We start from the raw sequence: 22,888 nt of genomic DNA on the forward strand, positions 1-22,888 counted from the left end.
TCTGCCCGGGATGTAAATGCAGAAGGCAGAGGGAGGAAAGCCAGAGGGAGGAGGATGGGCAGTTGTAGCTCCCTCCCGCTGGCTCCATCCTTTCCTTCTGTGCCCCAGTTGTCACAGCAGACAGGAATTTAAAAAATGCAATGGAATATCATTAGCAAACCCGCTATTGGCTCTGAATGGAGTCCCGTCAGAACCGACTCCACTCTCTCTTGATGGCCAAAGGAGCTGGGGGAAGAGGAGTATGGGCTGCTTTGGAGACAGGTGTGTCAGAGCAGGAAGGAGGAGAGCAAGGTTGTAGTGGCCAGTCTGGGAGCCTTCAGGGGCATCCTGTTCTTATTGAGTGGACCAGGTACTATTTGTGCCAATAGACTGGTGCTGGTCCTGAGAGTGAATGGTGGCTCCTTGGGCATCAGGCCAGACAGTGTTGGCACAGGCACTGTCTCACTGACAGGTGTATGAATAGATTTGAAAGCCCAAAACCAGGTAATGAAGTACGTCAGGTTCAGTTGTGACTTGGCGGAAAGGATAAAAATCTGGCATTTCCTGAAAATAAGGTGTGCTGGAGTTAGATAGAGGCTTGGGTTAGAAGCTCACGGATGGATTTAATAACCGTCATAGCGACCCTGCAATAAATGAGTGTATAGCCCCTCTCCTACAGACAGGGGGACCGTGACTCTGAGAGGAAACAGCAAGTGTCTGCCCGGCTGGGGTGAGCCTGCAACTCTAAGCCCAGGCCCTTCGTGTGCCATGGAGATCACATATCACTTCTTAACGTTAAATCTCCAAGTCGGAATCTGGCATAGCCCTCTTTTCTGTACGGCTCCTGGCTAGTTATTAAGCTCAATTCTGTTCAGTTCTGCACTGACATTTAACTCTGCCATGGGCTGGGGACATAGAAGACATCTCTCTTGCTCACAGAAAGCTCATAATCTGGTTACGGAAGTGAAGGTCACCTCTCTTCCCCCACCCCACGTTCTTCTATAATTTTGTCTCTGCTAGGATCAGCCTGGTTTCCAACTGGCTTTAGAACAGGGCCTGCCACACTAGGCTTGGATTCCCCCACATAGTGTGTGTGTGTGTGTGTGTGTGTGTGTGTGTGTGTCATCAACAGAGGTGTCCTCAGGTGGACCATGGTCTGGACCTCAAGAGGACACCACTGGGCAAGCCTGAGAATCTACCATGCAGTGTTGGGAGTGGGGCACCGAGCTTTGGAACAGAGAGGGCAAGGGGACTTGCTCGGCTGACTTCCTTAAAGGAGTGGCTGTCCAAGAGTCTTCTTCCTTTTATCTCAAAATCTCATGCTCTCTTAACCTTTTATTTCCAATTTTATAATTTTCTCCTTAACATTATTTTTGGTGCTGTTAATATACAGTCGATTTAATTCCTTCCAACATTTGAAACCTGATTTGTAAATTTAATCATTTTCCTTTATGAAGTATCACATTTTTCTAAAGCAAAGGCCTCTAAGTTCTCTTGTTAATGCTTTTATTAACTGCTTTAGTGAGGTGTAATTCACATACTAGAAATGTATCCATATAACAATACAGCTCAATGCTGGTTCATGTACACAGTGTTTTGCTGGGGTCTAGTGTTGGACAGCTCCCAACCATTGAATTTTTGTAATTGTATTCCCAGTACACCCCTCTCCCCAAAGTCATACATTTCATTAGCAGCCGGGTTCTGTCCCCACTCTGTCCCCAAGCCTGAGCAGTCACTAGTCTGCTTTCCATGTCCTTGACTCCACCATGGTTCTGGAGATTTCATATATATGAAACCATGCACTAGGTAGTCCTTGTGTCTGGTTACTGAGACTTCTCCAAGCTGCAATGCATATGCCCTGCATTCCAGTCACTGGCTGAGTCCAGACTGTGCTTTGTTTGCATGACGACCACCTCGTGTGGGAACTCTACACATCTCTCTATGAGGAGCCCCAAGTCTTCTAATAGTAATTCCAGGGATCCCTTTCTTTATGGTGTTCTAACTCCACCTTCTATCCCATCTGGGTCCCTCCTTATCAGATGTAACTGTTGAGCCCCGCTCACCCTCAAGTCTGTCACACCGGATTATTATCACTGTCTCCCTAGCATTCCTCCGAGCCACTCCCTTTAACGACGGCGTGCTGGGGAGACAGCTGGAACCCTGCCTGCTCTTTCAGAAGTTTCTCCGCCTTTCTTCTCCATACTTGCTGCTCCGTCTCCCTGGGATAGGCTTCCCGTAACCCCAGGTTATGGTCTGAGTGTGAAATGTTTACCCTGGGGCTTGTGCTGGTCTCCAGCTGGTGATACTGGTCTATAAGTGTGTGGAACTTTGGGGACATAGGGTCTGGCTGACTAACATCGGCTACGAGGATGGACACTGATGGCTACCATCATGTCTTTTCTAGTTCTGTCCTTCAAAGGACAAGAGAAGCAGCAATGGCAAAAAAATGCATTCCCAAAGAACTCTTGATGGCTGGCTGGATCGTAGCATAGATAAGGCCTAGTGACTCTTGGTTGGCTTATTGGACTAAGGGATGCGGCCCCCTGTATCCATTGGGTTTCCTTGCAGTGCCAGATTGGAATGTGTGTCCCTGGACTCACAGAGTGGGACCTCAGGTGTCCCAGGCTGACCCCCTTACTTCAGGGCATCTTCAAAACCTAGTGCTGATGTCCTAGAGTGAATGGTGGGTGACTGGACAGGACACCTGCACAACCTCATTCTGAAAGCCTGTGAAGATGGCTCTGAGGATAGTCTTACCTGAGTTCAGACAGAACGCTGAGAAAGGAGAAGGGAAGCATTCTGGGAAACAAATACATCTAGGGTGTCTGCTAGGCAGGACCAGGCTCTCCTCTGAGGCTGCCAAGTCAACACTGCCCAGTGATTGCTGGTGCCTTGCTGCTCCACACAGCCACTAATAGCAGGTTCACCAGGCCTTTTATTAATTGGGGATTTATTAGGCAGACTTATTGATAAGCCAAATACCTCCCAGTAATAGGAAGCATCAGAAACAATGGCTGCTCAACCAGCTCGTGAGAAGTTACCACTGTCTCACCGCAGAGGGAGACAAGACGCAGGCCAACCAGGACTCGGAGTCTTTAGGGCACTGACACAGTAATAGCTCTTCCCACAGTGCAGGAGGCCGTGACCACCACAGGGATGAGCATAGGGTACCCTGGGGAGCAGGGGAAATGGCAGAGACTCGGAGGAGTCAGTGAGGACCCTGAACACCGGAGTAAGTCAGCACAGTGAATACCGGCATGGATTTGGGGCTTGGAAAGGGTAGGTGTGAGTAGGCTGGACAGGGGGACACGGTGCTCTGAGTATGGGGGGTTGACTGTGGATGGGAAAGTGGGCTTAGCCCTTCAGCTTTTTTTCTCGCAGACCAGCACACATGGCTCTTTGTCCTTCAAGGAGGGGAGAGGAAAAAAAAAGTTGGGTGAGAATGTGATTCTGGTGATGGCCTGAGCCCTGGGGTTTGTTTTTATGTCTAAACCGTCTGAGAATGGCGTGGGTTCGTATTAGGAGTGGTTTGCCGGTGTCCTCTGTTCCAGCAGGGGAGGGCTTGCTAGTCCACACAGGACTCTCCAGCCTCGTGGGATGAATCTGAGCCCTGACAAAACTCCTACCCCATGCTCAGATGCGTCTCTGATTCCCCCTATCCGGCTCCTTTCTGATTCCTAAGCAGGTTGTTTCCAGGCAGCTGTCGTGATCAGCCTTGCTGCCTGTCTTGTTAATGGGAGTAGCTGGGGTTTGCGTTGGCACTGGGGGCTTTTATTATCTCTCTGCTCCCCCACAGTTTCCCGTGGTAGTGATGTGCGAATGTGTTCCTTAGTTGGTTCTTGTAGTACTATTCTAGTCCCTTGATTAGCTTATTCCAAGAGTTAATTGCTGGCATGTGGCCCCAGCTCTCTCTGTTAGTATATCCCTAGACATCAATTCACATACAGCCTGGGAGAGCTTACAAGACTGTTATTCATGGCTCTGAGGCATTTCCAGTGGAACTTACCCCCTGCGCCAAGCCCAGTCTCTCTGCACCCCCGACCCTGAGCCTGCTTGCTCCTCCTTCTGTGTTCTCGGTGCCAGTTAACAGCAGCAGCTAATCCACACTTTCCATCCTGGGATTCTCCATGCAAGCTTCTGTCCCCCGCCAGTCAGTCATCAGAGCCTGCCCGTCATGACCTGGGAACCCTCAAATCTCAGGAAGGCCTTGGAGATGGGACAGACATCCTGGAATATGACATTCCCCCCTCCCACCCTTCCCAGGTCCCCTGCGGATCTGGAGCTGACAGGAAGTGGTCACACAAGGAGAGGAGACCTCTGAGCAGCATCCCTCCCGGGCTGCACCCACAGAGTAGGGGGATCCATTAGGACAAACAGTCTGCCACTAAGCCCCACCCAGCTATCTACCTGCAGTCTACATATACCCTCGTGAGACCCTGAAAGGTCTCTCCCAAGAGAGAGGGAACGTGTCTTCCCCAGCTGTCTTGGTGAACGTCACCAAGGACCAGCAGGTGTCTGTTCCTAAATAGTTGGGGTGTGTTGGGCAGTGCTGATTGTGTCGAATCTTGGGCCCAGCTCTGGAACTGGGGTGGAGTAAGCCCCTCTTAGGAAGGGTGGGAAATTCTCCGAGGAAGGGAGCAGTGTTGTGGATGAGTGAAGAGCCTGGATATGAGTGAGCACCTCGTACGTGCTTGCAGGCATCCTTCTGGTTGGACAAGATGCTGCCTGCAACCACAAGAAACTCGGGGTACAGCTGGGGAGACAGGCATTTCGCTGGCACCAAGAAGTCACATTCATTACAGTGAGACTATCCCAGAATGCTTTTAGAGCATAGAAGGTGAGGCCCTCCTGCAGACTTGGCGGGAGGGAGTGGCCAGGGAAGGCTAAGGAAGCCTTCTGGGTAGAGAGGTTGCCCTGGGACCTAAGCCTGGGTGATCAGTGATGAGTAAAGTGAGAAGGAAAGCTGATCCAGGCAAACTTGGAAGACAGCGATTTGTGTAAAAAGAGTGTGGAGCCATCAGTGACCACCCAGAGGGAGGGCAAACAGGAGAACCTATGGATTCCGAGCTGGATCGGGAGCCAGCTTCCATCCCTTGCATGTGGCAGGGCCTAGGCCAGACTAGGAGAGGGCAGGCTTCAGCATGGGAAAAGGAAGGCTCCGGGTGGGTGGGAAAGCTGGAGGACATCCCTGCAGTCTTGGGAGACTGAAGAATATGCACAGCTTCCCTGCTTGGTCCTAAAATGGGACCAGAGGTCTGAAGAGGGAAACCGAAGTCACTAATGAAGTTAATCATTTTTTCCATTGTTGTGACAAATGCCGAGAAACTTGACTTGAAGCAAGAAAGATTTATTTCAGCTCCCAGTTTCTGAGGATGAAGTCTGTGGTCACCTGGTTCCAGTATTTCTGAGACTGAGAAGTAGACCAATGTGGGGAAGGGGACGGAGCAGAGCTGCTGATCTCTTAGTGAACTAGGCTTTGGGGACAAAACCCAGTCATTAAGTGCCCATCCCAGTGGCATTCTGCCTGAGGAGTAGCTGTGGAAACCGGACACCCAGCATCCTCCTGTACCTCCCTCGGAACAGGCTCCTGAAGATCTTCCAAAGAATGCTCCACTTGCCTGATGTGAGACTTGGACCTAAGGGTCTTGAGAAAATGTCAGCTCCATCCTCACCCCTGAACACTTGGTGCAAAGTCCCTCAGGGCTGGGAAGTGGGCTGCACCAGGTTTGGGTGATGTGAGGGTAGGAACTGAAGACTGGCCTCGCCCAGAGACTGCGGAGCCAAAGTGACTCTGTGTTTCCATCTGGTCCCTCCACACTACAACCAGGGTGGCCTTTGCACACAGATCTCACCAGGGCGTCATTCCTGCTGAAAACCTGGGATGCCTGGGATATAGTTTCAGGTCCTGATGCTGGCCATCAGAGCCTCTGAGTAGACGTTCGTCTTCCTGACAGTGTCGTGTCCCTGTCCTTGTGCACACTTCGGCCACATTGTCTTCTTTCGATCCCTTGCATGTCCAATCTCCTGGTCGACACGGGGCCTTGGCACAAGTAATTCTCCCTCCATAGGATGCTTTTTCTGACCCACCTTTACAAGATTGGCTCCTTCTTGACACTCAGGATGCCACATCAGGGCTTGGCCAGATATCACCTTCTTCCAAAGGCCTTCCTCAACCCAGGCTTTCCCAACATCATCCTATTGTGGCTTCCTCCTCCTCCTCCTCCTCTTCCTCCTCCTCCTCCTCCTCCTCTTCCTCCTCCTCCTCCTCTTCCTCCTCTTCCTCCTCCTCTTCTATTCTTCCTCTTCCTCTTCCTCTCCTCCTCCTTCTTCTCCTCCTCCTTAAATAAATTTTTAAAGAGCAGTTTTAGCTTCCTGGCAGAACTGAGTTGGTACAGAGAACTCCCCGACACTTGCTGACCCCACGGCAGAGGCTTTCCATCAGTGCTGTCCTTTGCTGGATCCCATGATAGTCCTGGAGCCATGTACCATTATCACCAGAGCCCTCAGTAGAGCAGGAACCAAACTTGCTATCGTGTATTTCTTGGGTCTGAAATTTTTGTAATGGTGCCAGTCTACAGTCCGCAAGTATGGTGTGATCCAGATTTATGTCTCTCACCTCCTGGCGCCCTCTGATCTCACTGACTGCATTTCCTGCCCTTTTCGGAATGACGTGCAGTTGGACTCGTTCACTTTGTACTATCCATCCAAGCATCTTCTCCATCTTGTCATGTCTTGGTAGCTCATTTCCATTCAGTTTTGAACAATGCGCCACCACCCTCCTGTGCCACAGTTAATGGATTTCCTTTGCCTACGGGAAGGCACCCTCACGCTTCTGCGCCTGCTCGATAGAGCTGCTACAGCATGTGTGCGTGGATGGCGTTTTCATCCTTGAACTTAAGCCTCCTGGTCACTTCATTTGGGCCATTTCCTGTGATCGCCTTGGAAGTGTCCCCACTACGCGAGAGTGGACAAACCTTGTTTCCACCCACGTGTGAGCTCCCTAGCTCAGTGCGTGCCCCAGGTGGGGCTGCAGCGTGGATGAATGTCTGCTGCCCGAAAGCCTGTGGCAGCCGCTGCTCAGGGGACCAGAGCCACCAGCTGAGCCATATCTCCAGGCTGCCTGTCTTTCTCTGTCACGTCAGACATATTGTACCTCTGTCATAGCCTGCCTGAGACAGGGCTGTGGGGATGTTGCTCCTGAAGGCAACAGCTTGAAGGAGGGAGTTGTGGGCACCTATTCCATCTGCCAGAGACAGCTTGTAGGATCAACACCAGGGGCCTTCAATATGGGGGCGGGGGGAGCCACCGGGACCCAGAAAAACAAAAGGGGGGAATAGGAAAGCAAGCTGTGACAATAAGTGGATAATTCGTGTAGCTGCTCAGCCCTTGTGGATAGTCACACAGGCTGCCAGTGTGTGCACACCCTTCATCCCTGGGAGGAGAAGGCCTGATCCATGGCAGCAGCAAGCATATGGGATGCTTTTGCTGTGTGCACAGTGAATGCTGCGTGGTTCTCTGGGGACGTGCTTCTGGGGTAGGATTATCTCCACCTATCAGAAGAGAAGCAAAAAGCTGTGAGGCCGGGGCCTCTGCCTTGAGAGTGGGGATATGACATTAAAGCAGGCAGTCCGAATGTGTGGCTAGTGACCTTGAACTAGACCAAGAGCCACCATGCCGGCATCCTCCCTGGTGGCCCATCAGGACCAAATTCACATTTCAAATCTAAGTCGCTCAGGAGGCTCACAGATGCTCAGGCAGGTCGCTCAAGGGTGCGGACTGTTTCTGAACAAGGTCACAGAAGTTCTTCGGCATCCATGTTCACAAGGTGAAAAAAAAAATCTGAAACTTGATTTGGCCCCTCCCCCAGACGTTTAAGACGTTTAAGACTTTTGAGTGGTACCTGCCGTTCTGCTCAGATGGGTTATTCTTCGTGGATGGTATGTGGTGGCTATGGCTGATGGGTGGCTTCTCCTTGCAACCTCCTCTCTGACACTTCCTCCTTCCTGGTCCTGGTTGTACCCCTGTGATGCTAAACAAAAACGTTTTGTTCTGTATTCCAACATTGAAAGACTCCGGTGGCCAGTGGGTGGTCTTCAGCCTCCACCTTCCCTCACTCTTTAATTTCCCTACAGGGAACCAGGAATGAGACTTCCTCATCCCACCTAGGGGCTCTTACCAGAGCCCACACACCCATCATCTCCCTAATGCATTAATCCTTGTGATGGTTGGTTTCTGTTGTCAACTGGATACAGTCTAGAATAGCCTGGGAAGAGAGTCGAAGTGATGGATGTCTAGATTAGATTGGCCTGTAGACGTGTCTGTCAGGGATTACCTTGGTCAATGTAGGTGGGAAGACCCGCCCACTGTGACACCTCCTCTGGGCAGGGGGTTTTGAATTGCTCTTGACTATGGATGTGACTAGTTCCTCAAAGCTCCTGTTGCTGTGACTTCCTCTAGAGAGAAACTGTAATCTGTAACTGTGAGATGAAACAAACTCTTTTGTCAGGAGGGGGGTGCTTATTATAGCAATAGGAAGCTAAGTGAATACACCCGTTATGTTACTGGGAAGGCCTGCAAAGGGACCTAGGAGATGACATGCCTTGGCCATGGACTGAAGGCTGTGCCACTGTGGTTGACATTAAATCAGGCAGTCTTTAGAGATGTGGATGTCGTTGCTGTAGGCCTGGAGCCCCGTCCTCTTGCCTCCTTTTCCCTGGTTATCAGGCTGGGGGAACCGTGGGCCATGCTGATGTGAGGACTGTGGCAGACCGCTCTGCCTCACTGTGCTCTGGTCTTCTATTCTCAAAGCTAGAACTCTAAGCTCCCATCCCCTTGACTCTGGTGGACAGAGTGTGTGGGAAGGGTCACACACACACACACTCTGTGCCTGTCTTCTGTGCTGAGGGGGGTGGGGTGGCTGCTATGTCTCTATTTCCAGTCACCCACCTTCCTCTGCCTCTTTCCATCTCCATGAGAATGTTACAGAGACCAATGTTATACCCTTCTTTTATTGGTATGAAATTTATCTAAAAAGAAAACCACCTTAAGTACACAAGTTACTGACAATCAGTACATCCACAGCGTATGCCTCTAGTCTAGTTCCAAACCACCTTTATTTCTCAGAGGAAACCCATGCCACTAGCAGTCACTCCCTGTGGCATCCCCCAGGGTCTGGCTGGCACCAGTGGTGTCTGTCTCTGCAATTACTGATTCTGGGTATTTATAGGAAATCTATACATGGGGTCATTTGTATGTGACAGTGTGGGCTCTTTCACTAAACACATTCACAGAATAGCTTATGTCAATATTTCATTCTTTTCTGTGGATGGATAATCGTCCAAAAATCCACCCATCCACTTCTCCATCCCCCTCGGACGGATGTTTGGGCTCTTTCCACTGTTTGGCCATTGTAGGTGATGCTCTGGTGAACAGCTGTTCACATGTACTTGCTTAAGAACCTGTTTTAAATCCTTGGCACATATACCTAGTAAAATTGAAGGGTCATGGATAGTTTTCTGTTTAAGTTTCGGGAAAACTGACAAATTATACTGACTTTTAAAATAACATCTTTACTTTGGGACTTTGCTGTGTAACAAAGACAAGGAAGCTGGATAGAAAAGTCCTGGTCTAGACCGCAGGATTCCGGGATTCTTTTCCTAGCTTTGCACTAACCAGCTGGGTGATCCTAAGCAAGCCTCTTGCCCTCCTTTGCTACTAATTCTTCATCTAAAAAGTGAGGGAGTTGTTTAAAATTAAGTAGCCTGTATAAACTAAAATAACCTCTGAGCTTTTTTTCTTCCAACATTTGGTTGTGGGGGAGGGGGATGGGTTCCTGAGAACAAAGAAGGGATTTATCAGGAGCAGAACGTGGTTATCCTGATGTCGTTTATCTACCCTGCTGTTAAACTGTGAATTCCAAACATCCCCAACAGCTGGGCTTTTCCCTGCCAATGTGTTTCTGATTAATGACTAATTTCTGGCTTCCTAGTTGATCAAGATTCCCAGGATGAACACCTGTCTCTTTCCCGTCACTCTACCACTTGGCAGGTCCTGAGCCAAACAGTGGTCAGTGAGCCCAAACCATGCCCTTCTACCCCTCCCCGGAAAGAAGGCCATGCCTTCCCTGGTGCAAGCTCCCTCCACACTGGGGCTTCAACCAGAAACTCAGGCTGATCTTTGGAGATGGGTAAGGCAAGGTGAAGTGTTAGTGGCCTTTCTGAAGGACAGTGTAAGGACCATCCCGGAGAGTTAACCCTTGTGATGCCTTCTAGCCACAGGGCCCCATCCTTGGAAGATTTCCTACTCTGTCTTCTTCCAGCTCACTGAACTCCTGGCATCTGACCTGTAGAGAGGAGGTTCTTCCCACCTAAGTCACTCTCCAACTTGTGCTTTCTTGTGCCACCTAGTGGTTTTCTAGAGGATCACACACACACACACACACACACACACACACACACACACACGGACTCAGGGATCTTCACAGAAGAGGGACTGAAGGATTGTAAGAGCCAGAAGTGGCCGACAACCCCATGAAGCAGTGTTTTCCGGGCACAGCAGCGCAATTGCAATCACTCATGCATCATGGCTGTGATAACAGGCACTAGACCCATGCAAGCTCCAGCCAGACAAAATCCCACATGGAGTGGGGGAGGTGAGCACAAAAGCACTACTAGCTGAGGAGTGATTGGCATTTGTTAGCTGCTGGGAGAAAGGGCCAGTTTTCTTTAATGATGCACCCCTCAGTAAGGCCAGGGCAGCTCCACTCCCAGAAGTAACTGGGCAGCACAAACTGGACTGGGTGGGATTAATAAAAGAAGAAAACTCTGCCTTGTGTAGGTAAGGAATGGAGATGAGATATGGGAGTAGGTGGGGAAGAGGATGAAGATGTTCAAAATACATTTTATAGAATTCTCAAATAATAAAATATATTTTAAAATAATGTCATCTAGGCAACTTATTTCAATTATACATTTACTTGTTCATTTTTTTTTCTTACCCACCCTTATGTCCATCTGTCACACATTTTGAGGGACTATATGGTCCTGTGGTAAATTCCTATGACTGGATAATAATGAAACTTTCCCATTTGTTGAGCCTTCAAGTGACATTTTGGGATGAATACAAAGCCAAGGATACCATCATGGGAGTTGAAGTAGATATTCAGGGAACTCCTAAGTAACACTTAGCAAATCCTAACGAGAGAGCCAAGAGCACAGACTGTCCTGCACACAGGTTGCTCTTTCCCAGGGGTCAGAACAGCATACACAGAGGCCCTTAGGACCAGCATGCCAGGGGAGAGTGGGAGAGGCCAAGGGGACACATGATTTGGGGTGTCAAGCCAGTAAAGGAAGTTAGCGTTAACTTGGGGACAAGAGAGAGAGGTGACGAGGAGTGGCATGTTTGTGTTTCTGCTTTAGAAATAACAGTTCTGGTCGTGGACAGAGGACGAGTGGGGGCAGAGGTGGGAGCAGCAGGGATACACAGGGAGCCATTGCAGTCACTCTGGCCTGGAACCCTGGTGGTCCAAGCCAAGGAGGTGGACATGGGAAGGGAGGCAAGTAGATGGAGGCCAGACAACACACACACACACCACACACACGCATGCACACACTCATGCACACACACACACACCACGTGCACGCACGCATGCACACACACATGGCGGGGAGAGGCTAGTTTTGTGCTCAGCTGCTGAAATATGAGTCAGATCCCTCATTCTGGCATAGGGAAGTAGTGACTGGTGATGCTTCCTACTACAGGACTCCAGAACGATGGCCTCACCTCCGAGGAGCTCTTGCCTGGGCTCTGTCCTCTACCTTCTTAGATGGATGGGTGGGTGGGTGTAGCTGACTGTGGCTCCAGCCACATAAAGCAGGAGTGGAGCTGTGTGTTGAGCCTATGTAGATGTTTGCTGAGGCAAGCTGAAGGGATTCTGGCGTCTCCATCTGCGGCCTTCCCCCTTGACGTGGCCCCATAATGCTGGCAGGCTGGAGTAGTCGGAGCTCCAGGCAGTCTCAGAGTACTGGACTTGAGTCCCAGCCCATCCCTTCTCCTTGGACAATGCTCCTGCCTCCCCGTAGGGTTGAAGAACATCAACAAGATTTTATTCCTGTGTCCTCACCCAAACACATTTTGCTCCAGGCCCCTTGAGTTTTTTTTTGTTTTTGTTTTTGTTTTGTTTTGTTTTTTGTTTTTGAGACTCGCAGGGAGAGTAGGGCCAAGTCCAGGGAAACTTTGAGCTGGGTACATCTATCTGTTGGGGACCTCTAGGCCAGTGTGTGTTCTAACGATTCCTCTATGCAGTTACCTTTATTCCATACTGGGTCTTAATCACTGGTGGATTTGTCCTCTGGAGATGCCACCTGCAGCATTCGAGATATCTGGCACAAGCAGCAATGTCCAGAAATGTTTCTGATTGGCGACAGGGCTGGCTGGGTCTACTGACATGGGGTAGGTAGAGACCAGTGGTGCTTCCAAACCCTACAGTATATAGGAAAGCCATGGATTCCAAGGTTAGAAACTGTGGTCCAGGAGATTCTCAAACTCTGTGGCCGGGAGACTCAAGTCTTTTGAGACCCTGGTGTGTGTGGGGGAGTAGAGCAAAACACGAGTTCAAGAGAAACTCACTTGCTGTTGTTTTCTTTTTCTAGCTGAGCACTGTCTGAAAAGCCCCCCGTGGAGTGGCACAAGGCGTCGAGAGCCCGCGGGCTGGGCAGCTGGGAGCAAGGCCCGGTGCTGAGGATGGACAGGCAGCAGGCACTACCCTGGGTCCACACAGCCCTCATCCTCTTCCTCCTCAGCCCCGGAGGGGCCATTGAGATTCCAATGGATCGTGAGTTCTGTGCCCTCTTTTCATCTTACTCCTGATATTGGAGGAGTCGGCGTTGGGGAGGGAGGTCAGGGAGATGAGAGGAAGAGGGGTAACAGTGGATTCCAAGCTTCGGAACTGGGCTTTTCTCCAAAGACTTGATGTAGGCTCCCACTGGGAAACTGGAAACTAAGATGCAGGCCTCTTCTTAGGGCTGTGGATAAGCTGGGCTCTGTGTTGCCTGGAACCTGCTAAGTGGAACGGAGGGTGACACAGTTGGGAATTCAGAGAGCCACCTGGAGTTCTCCTCGCTCCTCGTACTTACCCACCTGGCCTTAGCCTTGACTTACCCCTTCTAAAAGCAGTTTCCAGGATCAGGTGTGGTAGGGTGTCCTTACTAGTCTCTCTGACTTGATCCACCCAGAGCCAATGCCCAGGCTTGGCTGGAGTAATAAGGATGCTGGTGGATAGCCTGGGAGAGGATTGGCCAGGGCGTTTTCTTTGTAAAAGACACAGCCAAGTAAGACATGAGCCATAACGTGTTACCATGGGAGAGCCAGGCACAGGTTCTTTCTATCCCAGGATTCCCTCGGAACTATCAAAATATGGGGCTCATTTCTGTTCATGGTGGTAGTGCCTGTCTGAACCTGACCTGCCACGCTGATGTCTGCTTCTCTATCCACCCTCTCTGGTACTGTGTTCCCTGGTGGCTATTGACTGGCTCCTTATTTCCTGGCCCTGTGTGTAAGCATACACCGTTTGGACACGTGCCGGATATCTTTGCATCCTAGCACTAACATATAGGCATAGCCCCTCTGCCCCCTATTCTCAGGCTCAAGGAATTCATGGAGTCCATGTGATGCCAAGATAGACTTGGACTCTCTCCAGTTAACAGATGGACGAAGGAGATGGGAGGTGACGATGGCCTCCAAGAAGGCCCCACGGAGCTCTAAAGCCAGACCTCCAGTAACAGCTACCCCAAAGGAGTCTGCACTTCTGGATGGCAGAGACCAGTGATAACTATGAATTGATCCCAGAAGCAAGCTGGCCAAGACCACTCCTGCCCGAGCATCTATACGGGGAAGGGGGAAGAGAGGAGAGCTATGAGACCAGCGTTCCCATGGTGACCGTCTGTGGCCGGCTCAAGGAGATTCTCATTAACAGCCAGGCAGACAGTCTTAATAGGCTTGATAAGGGCGTGTCCCTGGAGAGGAGGGCGCGGAGGAAATCAGGTTATCGAGAACATGGTGAAGGCTCATTTCCCTTCTGCCACTTCTCACTCAGCTGCCGTTAGATACGCGGGTCTGGTGGGGGAGGGGCTCCTGCAGCGTGAACCTAGAAATAGATGGTTTGGGCTTCTATACTGAAAATACGGATTTCTAAGCTCTACTGGAGACGGGAATACAATAGGAAACCCATGTACTTAAGGCTGAGGGCCCTAACTTCCTCACCAATGATTCTCCATCCCAGCATCCAGGAGGGGATTGGGGACCGATCCTTTTATGTTGTCTATGCAGATCAAGCCCTTCCTTGCTTAGGGTCACAGCTGTCGTGGTGATAAAAGCAGAATGGAATCTGGGTCTCTTGCCTGTGCTATGGAACGTTGGTCCTGCTTTCTTTTAGTCCGTGGACCTCACTAGAATTGCAGCTGCCCTAGGCCAAAGACCCAAGAGCAGTGATGATCTCAGTGTGTGTGGTTCTCACAGGAAGTCTAAATGTCGATGCCACCCTTTAGCTGACGGGTTAGGAAGCAGGGAAGAGGCAGAGCTGGCGCCTGACAGCTGCACCTCTCTGAGAGGAGCCTCTACCACATGGCTGTAGTTGGTTCCAGATATGTCAGGATGGACACCCCACAAAGCATCGTGCCTTCTGGTTGCTGTGGACCCATTTCAATGACTCGTCTATAGAAGCTGACCTCAGAACAAGGACATAGCAAGGACACGGATTTCCTCAGCAGGTTCCTCCCCTGACTTAACCACAACCCTGCCATCCGGGCTTAGGACCAGTCAGGTGTTCCTAACTTACCCCTTTGCTGGGAGGGTGGGGCTGGGGATATCGGAAGAGAGACCATCCTGCCGGGTGCTTACTCACTTGTCCCTTCAGGGCATTCTCTGTGCCTCTAGGGCAGGGACACTGCTTCCACTCTGGCGCTTGGCACGGCAGCTTTCTGGAGCAGCACCCTGGATGGCTGTACAATCCCTTATTGACGCGCCCAGCCTCTGGCTCCAATTGCCTTGCCAGTGAAGTCACACGCCACCTCCCTCCCATTAGCCCAGTGGAGAACAGAATGACCTTAAAAAAAAAAAAAAAGTAATGGGTCACCTCCTCAGTCAGAATGGCCTTGCCAAACAGTGAGTCTCCTGGAGGCTTGCTGGCATTTACCTCCATCCTCCTTCCACTCAAGAGGATTCAGCATCCCCCCCTCGGAGCCCACAGAAGTGAACAGCAAAGTGGAGAGATGCTCCTTCCCACCCCCATATGAGGTGGCCTCAGTAACACGCCCGCCCCGCATCCTCCATCATCCCGGGATAGAGCCCAGGAAGAAAAGAGAGGCATGAAGGTCGAGCCCTGGAGCCAGGACAGAGATGGAGTAGGGGCCCATTTTCTCCCCCCTTGGAAACCAAAAGCATAAATTCATCCTCTATCCGACATCATCAGACAGCAAGTTCTGTGAAAGGAAGGAGGAGCGCGTGGTGGGGTGACAAAGAGGAGCACCATTGTCCTTGCCCTCAGACAGGTTGTCCCCATTACCTTCTCTCCGTCATGGTTTGTCTTCTGGCTTGATTCTGTCCCTGCAATAAATCCCTTGGGAGCAGAGTGGTGACTGAGATGTCATTGTCCCACTAGGCAAGTAGATGCTCAATAGGCCCTTAGCCAGGCAGGCAGCCTGTAGCATCAGCAGCCAGCCCGCTCTAAGGCGACTTGGAATCTCCACTCACTGAAGGATCCCCGTTGTCCGCAATGTCAAGGACAGTGATGTCACGAGGCCTGCCTCCAGCTCGCTCACTAAGGATGGATTTTGAAAGCTCTGCAACAACCTCTGGGGACGCTAGTCATATTCTGTCTCCGAAGCCAGCGTCCACGCGACTGTAGCCGTGAGATCATCCACCCTTGAATTCAAGATGTCGTAGAAGGGGGTCAGAGCCTGGAAGCAGGGTGCATCAGGACCAAGAGGCATCATTGTGTCCTGAAATGAAGCCGGAGCCCTGCTGGTGGTCAAAAGTACTCAAGGGCCAGCCCTACCTGTCTGGAGACTGGCCCCTCCCTCCCTGGACTCCTGTCCCAGCCCCACTGGCTTTCAGTCTTTTCAGAATTACTGGTCTTGGCAGAGAGATCACATACAGAGGAAAGTGCCGTGGCGGGGAGCTCCATGGAGCCTCCTGCCTTTGCTCTCGGGCTTTTCGTTCCTTTGTTTCCAGCCCAGGCAGACCCGGACAAGTAAAAAGCAGAATATCTCTTGATTGCTCTGAAGGCCACACCACCTTGTTCACGGAACCTTTTTAAAAGCCATACCATGGAGACTCTTTTGCTAACAGCCTGCATGCCCTGCTCATTCCTGCCACATACCATCCCTTCTTCATGTCCTTTTCTCTGCCTCCCCGACTCTCTTGGGCCTAGGTGAGCCCTGGCTCCCTGAAGGCTGCCCTTTCTGAGCCTGCACCTCCTCTGAGTCTCTTCACACTGGTGGGAAGACATCAAGTCTCCGTGGCTCTGCTCCAAAGCCCCTACCTCCTGCTCTCCCCAACAGCGCTCGCTCTGAAGAGGCAGCCCACAGTGCCCGTGCATGCCTGACCTCCACACCAGCGTGACGTGACGATGTCATGTTGCTTCCTCATGCCATCCTAAGAGAAGAAATTGGAGAGTACTAGAGACATGCTTTGTCTTTTCTCCACATCTGTTGGAGCCGAGCCTTGCTTTCCATGTCTGAAACCTTACTATCCAAGGCACAGTTTGTAGGCCTCAGCCCCACAGAGGGATTTGTTGGAAATGTGGGACTTGGAAAGGGTAGGGTTCCGTAGTTGAGCACCAGCCCGGTTCTACTTCCAGCATTAAAAGAAAGTAACGGGGGAGAATCCAGGCTCTCAGCAGGCACTCGGAGCCACAGCCTGCATCTTCTCTAGCTGCAGTGAGCAGCCTGCTGGTTAGAGTGTGAGAAGCAGGAGCACACCTGTGCATGGCCCAAGTGTGCAGTGTGTGCAGACGGGGCTGGTGAGGATGTGTGCCTCTCTGTCGTCTTTGTGGAAGACACAAAGAATGGTGGGCTGGCCACATGCTGGGATACTGTCACCCCAGGAACTTCCATAGAACATGCTTTTCTGTAAGAGACAAACAGTGTATGAGGGACCGGAGTGCTGGGTCCTCAGTGCTTATATGTTAGGCCTTTGTCCTGCAGAAGTGATTAAAGTCCACTCTTCTCCTCGCTCCCCAGTACCTCCATGCTGACCCTGTGCACCAAGACTCCCTCCTCTCTCAATGGTGTCAGGTGCCAGGCACCATCTGAAGGGTCCCTTTCAGACAGCCTTGTCATTTAAGGACATTTGGATTTCCCTGGTAACATCTCTGGTGGTTACTGGTCCTGCCCTACTGTGGAGTCTCCATCTTCCCAGTGATACACCTTTTCCATGAAGTATATGTAGGTCTGTTCTCCAACCTGGCCTGGCTCTTCTGTCAAACTCTGCATCTGGGAGAAATCCCCACACCCAGTGCTGTTCCCGCGTCTCCTCACCCCAACCCTGTGTGCTAGGACAGGAGGATGGCCAGCAGTTATCTGGTCAATCGTGTGCATTAACAGTGTTCTCCTTCTCTCCCCCCTCCCAATGCTAACCCACTGGAACTAACAGCAAGCATTCAGAATGAGCGTAAGTGCCTCGTGTGTCTCCATGCCCTGGAGCCTCTGGGAGGTTGGAGGGAGGGTGGAAGGCCTGGCCTCTTTATTGCCTGTGGGTGCTGCTCAAGCCTAGAGCCCTATAGTGAGTCCTCTGCCAATGGAAGATAATGTGCCCAGAGCAGGGAGGATGGGTAAGTGGGCAGAAGATGGTCTACAGATGGCAGCTGGGATTGCCACAGCTACTATGGTGACTGGCACTGCACCCCTGGGCAGAACACCAGCCTGCTGGTCCACAGGGAAGCCCTTGTGAAGCTACAAGGGACTGAATCCTCTTTTGGCTCTTGCCTCAGCAGTCTGGCCATCTGTTGAGACTCGTGGCTCAGAACCATCACAGTCCTAAGTTCTGCAGTCATGGCTGGTTTCGTTCCTGTATCCACTCAGCACACATTCAGCGGGGACTGTGGTACCCTGTGCAATGTACTGGGCACTGGGATGTGATCCTGGGTGATCAGAGGGAGCCTGGATCTTCTTTAAAGGGTTCCTGTGCTCCACCTGCGATATCCACCCCTATCCTGCGGCCCTGTTTAAGATGCTGCATCTTTAGAATAGGGTACTATTCATACCTGCTTGCCCAGGTGACTCCTGGTGCTCTTGTCTTTAGCCACACCCTAAACCAAGTCCAGGGTAGGTCCCTGAAGTTCTGACCCTTGCCACGTGTCCTGTTGCAGTGACCCAGCCCCCGACTATCACCAAGCAGTCGGTGAAGGACCACATCGTGGACCCCCGTGATAACATCCTGATTGAATGTGAAGCTAAAGGGAACCCCGCCCCCAGGTGAGTGCAGGGGGAGGGGCCTGGAAGTCACTGTTGAAATGACCCACTTCTTGGTCAGAAGTAAGGCAAGCAAACTGAGAAGTTTGGCACAGAGCTTGAGAGATGGCTCGATGGTTACTAGTGAGTGCTGCCCTTGCAGAGGACCTGAGCTCAGTTCCAAGCATCCTTGTTAGGATGCGCACAATCACCTGTCACTCCAGCTCCAGGAGCATGAGCTGCTCCTGACCTCTTAGGCAATCACATGCACACACACCCACACATACCCACATACCTGGACACACACCCGTACACACACATACCCACACCCACACATACACACATAGCCCCGCCCATCCACACCCAACCACACATACCCCCTCACACACCCACATATACCCACACACACATACCCCTACCCACACACACATACCCCCGCCCATCTACACATACCCACACCCCCCATAAACATACCCCCCACACACCCACACATACTTAAAAGTAAAACAAATCCTTTCTAAAATGTCTGGTTCATCCACACAGAAACTCTCCACTGACATTCACCAGGTGCCACACAGGAGGGCCGGCTTGTGAGAAACAGATGTGAAGTGGCCACGTGGCTCAAAACAGCTGTGCACAGAGGCTCATGAGAAAGTTGCTTCATAGCTCCGAGCCTCCATTGCCACCTCTGGGAATAACAGAACTGCTCTTGTATTATGGGGCTTTTAACAGATTCAGCAAAGCAGGGAATTTACCTCACTAGGAAATCAGAATGAAGATATTAGAAGGCTGTTTCTGTTGCAATGAAACCCTGCAGTCTCAGTGTGCATCCCAGGCTGGCCTCAAACTCATCACTCTCCTGTCTCAGTCTCCCCTCCTAAGTACTAGGTGTGTGCCCTAGACTCAACTCGATGTTATTTTCAGACTTTTGGTGTAATGTGCTTTGCTGTCCTGTGTGGCCATCCTCCAGCCATGCTCAGTTTATGGGAAGTCCCTCTACCTAGCTAACTCAAGGCTTTCATTCTGAGCTTGTGTTTGTCTCAGATGTGAAGTCAGTAGACAGGAAGAAAAAGCCTGTCCTATCCAGACTGTGACGTGCTGTTAGCTGGTCTTATTCATCCGCCCCTCTTCCTCTGTGGCAGGGCCAGTGTCTTCCTGAGGAGAGGTGGTGATTTTAAATGCCCCCCCCCAGTCTCCAGCTTGATTGAACCAGGGTTTAGACCTACTCCTTGACCGCCAAGGCCAGATCTGTTTCTGCTGAACGACATATTCTGGCAAAGTGAAGATTTAAATAATATGTTCCATTTTTAAAGTGGCAGAGTGTGTCCGGCATCGGGGGACCATGCAAGGTGGAGGTTTGCTCTGCCTCTGGGTTTGTGTGAGACAATCAGACCAAGATTGATGAGCCCAGAACCAGCAGGAATTCCCTCATCCCAAGTGGGAGTCACCCTGTAAGGCCAGTCAGGGCGCTAGTGAGCATGCCTCTAAGATTGGTCATTTCCACTTGGGACCTCTGTGGGGACAACGACTCTAAGCAGCCATTGCTGTACCACATCAGCACAGGGAGCCAAGAATGTGTGTGGCTGGCTGCAGCCTTCTCCCAGGACAAGCTGAGGGACATGGTGGTGGTGGTGATGCCACCTTTGCCATGCTAGACAAGTGCTCTGCTTCTGAGCCCCCACCCCCAAGCCCGGAGTCGGGGTACATTTTAGGCTCTTTGAAGCTCTATTGCATTAGCCTGCCAGTTCCTCCAAAGCTACCCTGCCGTGGTCCCCATGCTGCTGTTTCGTGGTCTTCATGAAGCAATTGTCAATCAAGGAGCAGGCAGCCTCTGCCACGCATGTCTTCAGAGCAGATTATACTACTAAAGCGTGGCAGAGCCGAGCTGGCCCCGTGGCACATGTGGGTTGGTGAACTAAGGAGTCTGCATTCCTAGGAGGAGACTAGGAATGTCACAAGGTCAGGAAAGTGGCTGGCTCTGTTTTTGTTTTGTCTTGGTTTTTGAAGACACCATTGTTTACCCCTGAGTTATGTTCTCATAGACCAGAACCTGCTGGGGAAGCTGGACACATGATACCCGTCACCAGCCTTAGCTAGTGGCAGCGCTCACAGAGGTGCAGTCGCAGTAGACATGACCTGGGCCTTTGCATTCTCCCAAGCTTATCCGGTGGCTCTTTCCAGCCAGGGCTGGGTCCATTGGCACAGAGGTAGGGTGGTGGAGTAGAAACCTGCCACTGAGCTGGGGCCGAGGAACTGACCCATTCCAGCCCCGTACATATGAGTGGTCTGGCCCTTATCATCCGCAGCTTTCACTGGACTCGAAACAGCAGATTCTTCAACATTGCCAAGGACCCCCGGGTGTCCATGAGGAGGCGATCTGGGACCTTGGTGATTGACTTCCGCAGTGGCGGCCGGCCTGAGGAGTACGAAGGGGAGTACCAGTGCTTCGCCCGAAACAAATTCGGCACGGCGCTCAGCAACCGAATCCGCCTCCAGGTGTCCAGTGAGTGCCAGGAACAGGGCTGCTGCTGGCTCCCTGGTGGGTGGGGGGCATGCAGGAGGCCCTGCCCTCCATGGGTCTCTCCCACTCCAGAACCAGAGAAGGGGAGAGGGGGGCCAGCTGGAGACGAGCGTCCACTGTCACAAAAAACGCCTCCCTCCTTTCAGGATCCACCCTCCGCATCCTCTCTCTTGCCTCCCCTTTTCTCCCACTTCCCCTTCTCTTGAGCCTGCCCAGTTCTGGCCATCAGCTTCACTTCCCCCTCCCGTTTCTCTTTAGAGTCTCCTCTGTGGCCCAAGGAAAACCTAGACCCCGTCGTGGTTCAAGAGGGTGCCCCCTTGACGCTGCAGTGCAACCCCCCACCCGGCCTCCCATCTCCAGTCATCTTCTGGATGAGCAGCTGTGAGTGCGGAAGCCTGGCCTCACCAAGAGCCCAGTGCCAGGGGGTGTGGTGGGTCGGTTGAGTGGAAGATGTGATGGTCACTGTTAAATGTGAACTTGTGGGGCTCTAGAATCTTCGTGGAGACAAATCCCTGTCTGTAAGGGGTTTCTAGGTAGGTTAATTGAAACAAACAAACAAGGCCACCCTAAATTATGGATGGTGACCATTTCATGGGCTGGGATCCTAGATTAAATAAAAAGGAGATATCAAGCCAAGAAGTAGCCTGCACCTCTGCTCACTAGCTGTGAATGCTGTGTGACCAACCGCTTCATGCTTCTGCCACCATGTCCTCCCCACCATGGTAGGCTACCCCTGAATCTTTAAGCCAAAACAAAAACACAATAAAAGCAACAGCAACAAAACCCTGCTTTAAGTTTGGTCAAGAGAGATGCTGCCACTATGGAAACTAACACGAGGGCTCAGTGGGTGGGGAGACCAACTTGTGAGAAGCAGATGTGAAGTGGCCACGTGGTACAAAACATCTGTGCACAGGGGCTGCTTGTTGTAAGGGGAAGCGGCAGGCTGCGCCCCCGGCACCCAGCCGCCCGCATGGCTAGCTTATGCCCCGAAATAATTACACGGAAACTGTATTCTTTTAAACACTACCTGGCCCATTAGTTCCAGCCTCTTATTGGCTAGCTCTTACATATTGATCTAACCCATTTCTAATATTCTGTGTAGCACACGAGGTGGCTTACCAGGAAAGATCTTAACCTGCTTCTGTCTTGAGCGGGAAAATCATGGCAACTCACTGACTCAGCTTTCTTTCTCCCAGCATTCTGTTCTGTTTACTCCACCCACCTAAGGGTTGGCCTATCAAATGGGCCTAGGCAGTTTCTTTATTAATTAACCAATGAAAGCAACAGATTAGAAAGAAATCACTCCCACATCAGCTGCTATTGCCGTGTGGTCACGAGCAAGTTGCTTCAGAGCTCCGAGCCTCTAGCTGGGTGAAGGTGGCACGCACCTTTGATTCCAGCACTCAGGAGGCAGAGGCAGGCTGATCTCTGTGAGTCTGAGGCCAGTCTGGTCTACAGAGTGAGTTCCAGGATAGCCAGGGCTATCAAAAACGAAAACAAACCAAAAAAAATTTTTTAAAAAAATCTCTGAGCCTCTGTTCCCTCTTCTGAAAATAAAACAGAACTGTGGCTGGAGAGATGGCTCAGTGGTTAAGAGTATTGCCTGCTCTTCCAAAGGTCCTGAGTTCAATTCCCGGCAACCACATGGTGGCTCACAAGCATCTTTTGGGGGCTGGAGAGATGGCTCAGAGGTTAAGAGCACTGGCTGCTCTTCCAGAGGTTCAGAGTTCAATTCCCAGCAACCACATGGTGGCTCACAACCATCTGTATTGATATCTGGCGCCCTCCTCTGGTGTGCGGGCATACATCGAGGCAGAATGTTGTATACATAATAAATAAATAAATCTAAAAAAAAAACAAAAAAAAAACAAAAAAAAAACAGAACTGTGTGCAGGGCAGGGGGCAGGGATGTGAAGGGAAGAAGGGTTCGGAGCCGGACCAC

General features: G+C 51.3%; 1 protein-coding gene across 2 annotated transcripts in view; it reads left to right on the forward strand.

Moving 5' to 3' along the window:
- Nfasc (neurofascin) overlaps positions 1-22,888 on the forward strand; it is a 163,678-nt gene that overhangs the window by 72,048 nt on the left and 68,742 nt on the right. For both annotated transcript variants that reach the window (XM_050147841.1, XM_050147840.1), the window contains exons 3-6: positions 12,630-12,811; positions 18,344-18,449; positions 20,732-20,928; positions 21,205-21,327. In XM_050147841.1, the coding sequence (XP_050003798.1) occupies positions 12,721-12,811; positions 18,344-18,449; positions 20,732-20,928; positions 21,205-21,327 (517 nt within the window). In that variant the 5' untranslated portion in view covers positions 12,630-12,720. The remainder of the gene's footprint in view (positions 1-12,629; positions 12,812-18,343; positions 18,450-20,731; positions 20,929-21,204; positions 21,328-22,888) is intronic.

The sequence above is a fragment of the Alexandromys fortis genome, unplaced genomic scaffold (assembly GCF_014885135.2).
Source record: "Alexandromys fortis isolate MF-2015 unplaced genomic scaffold, M_Fortis_MF-2015_v1.1 scaffold_58, whole genome shotgun sequence".
In the NCBI taxonomy this organism is placed as follows: Eukaryota; Metazoa; Chordata; class Mammalia; order Rodentia; family Cricetidae; genus Alexandromys; species Alexandromys fortis.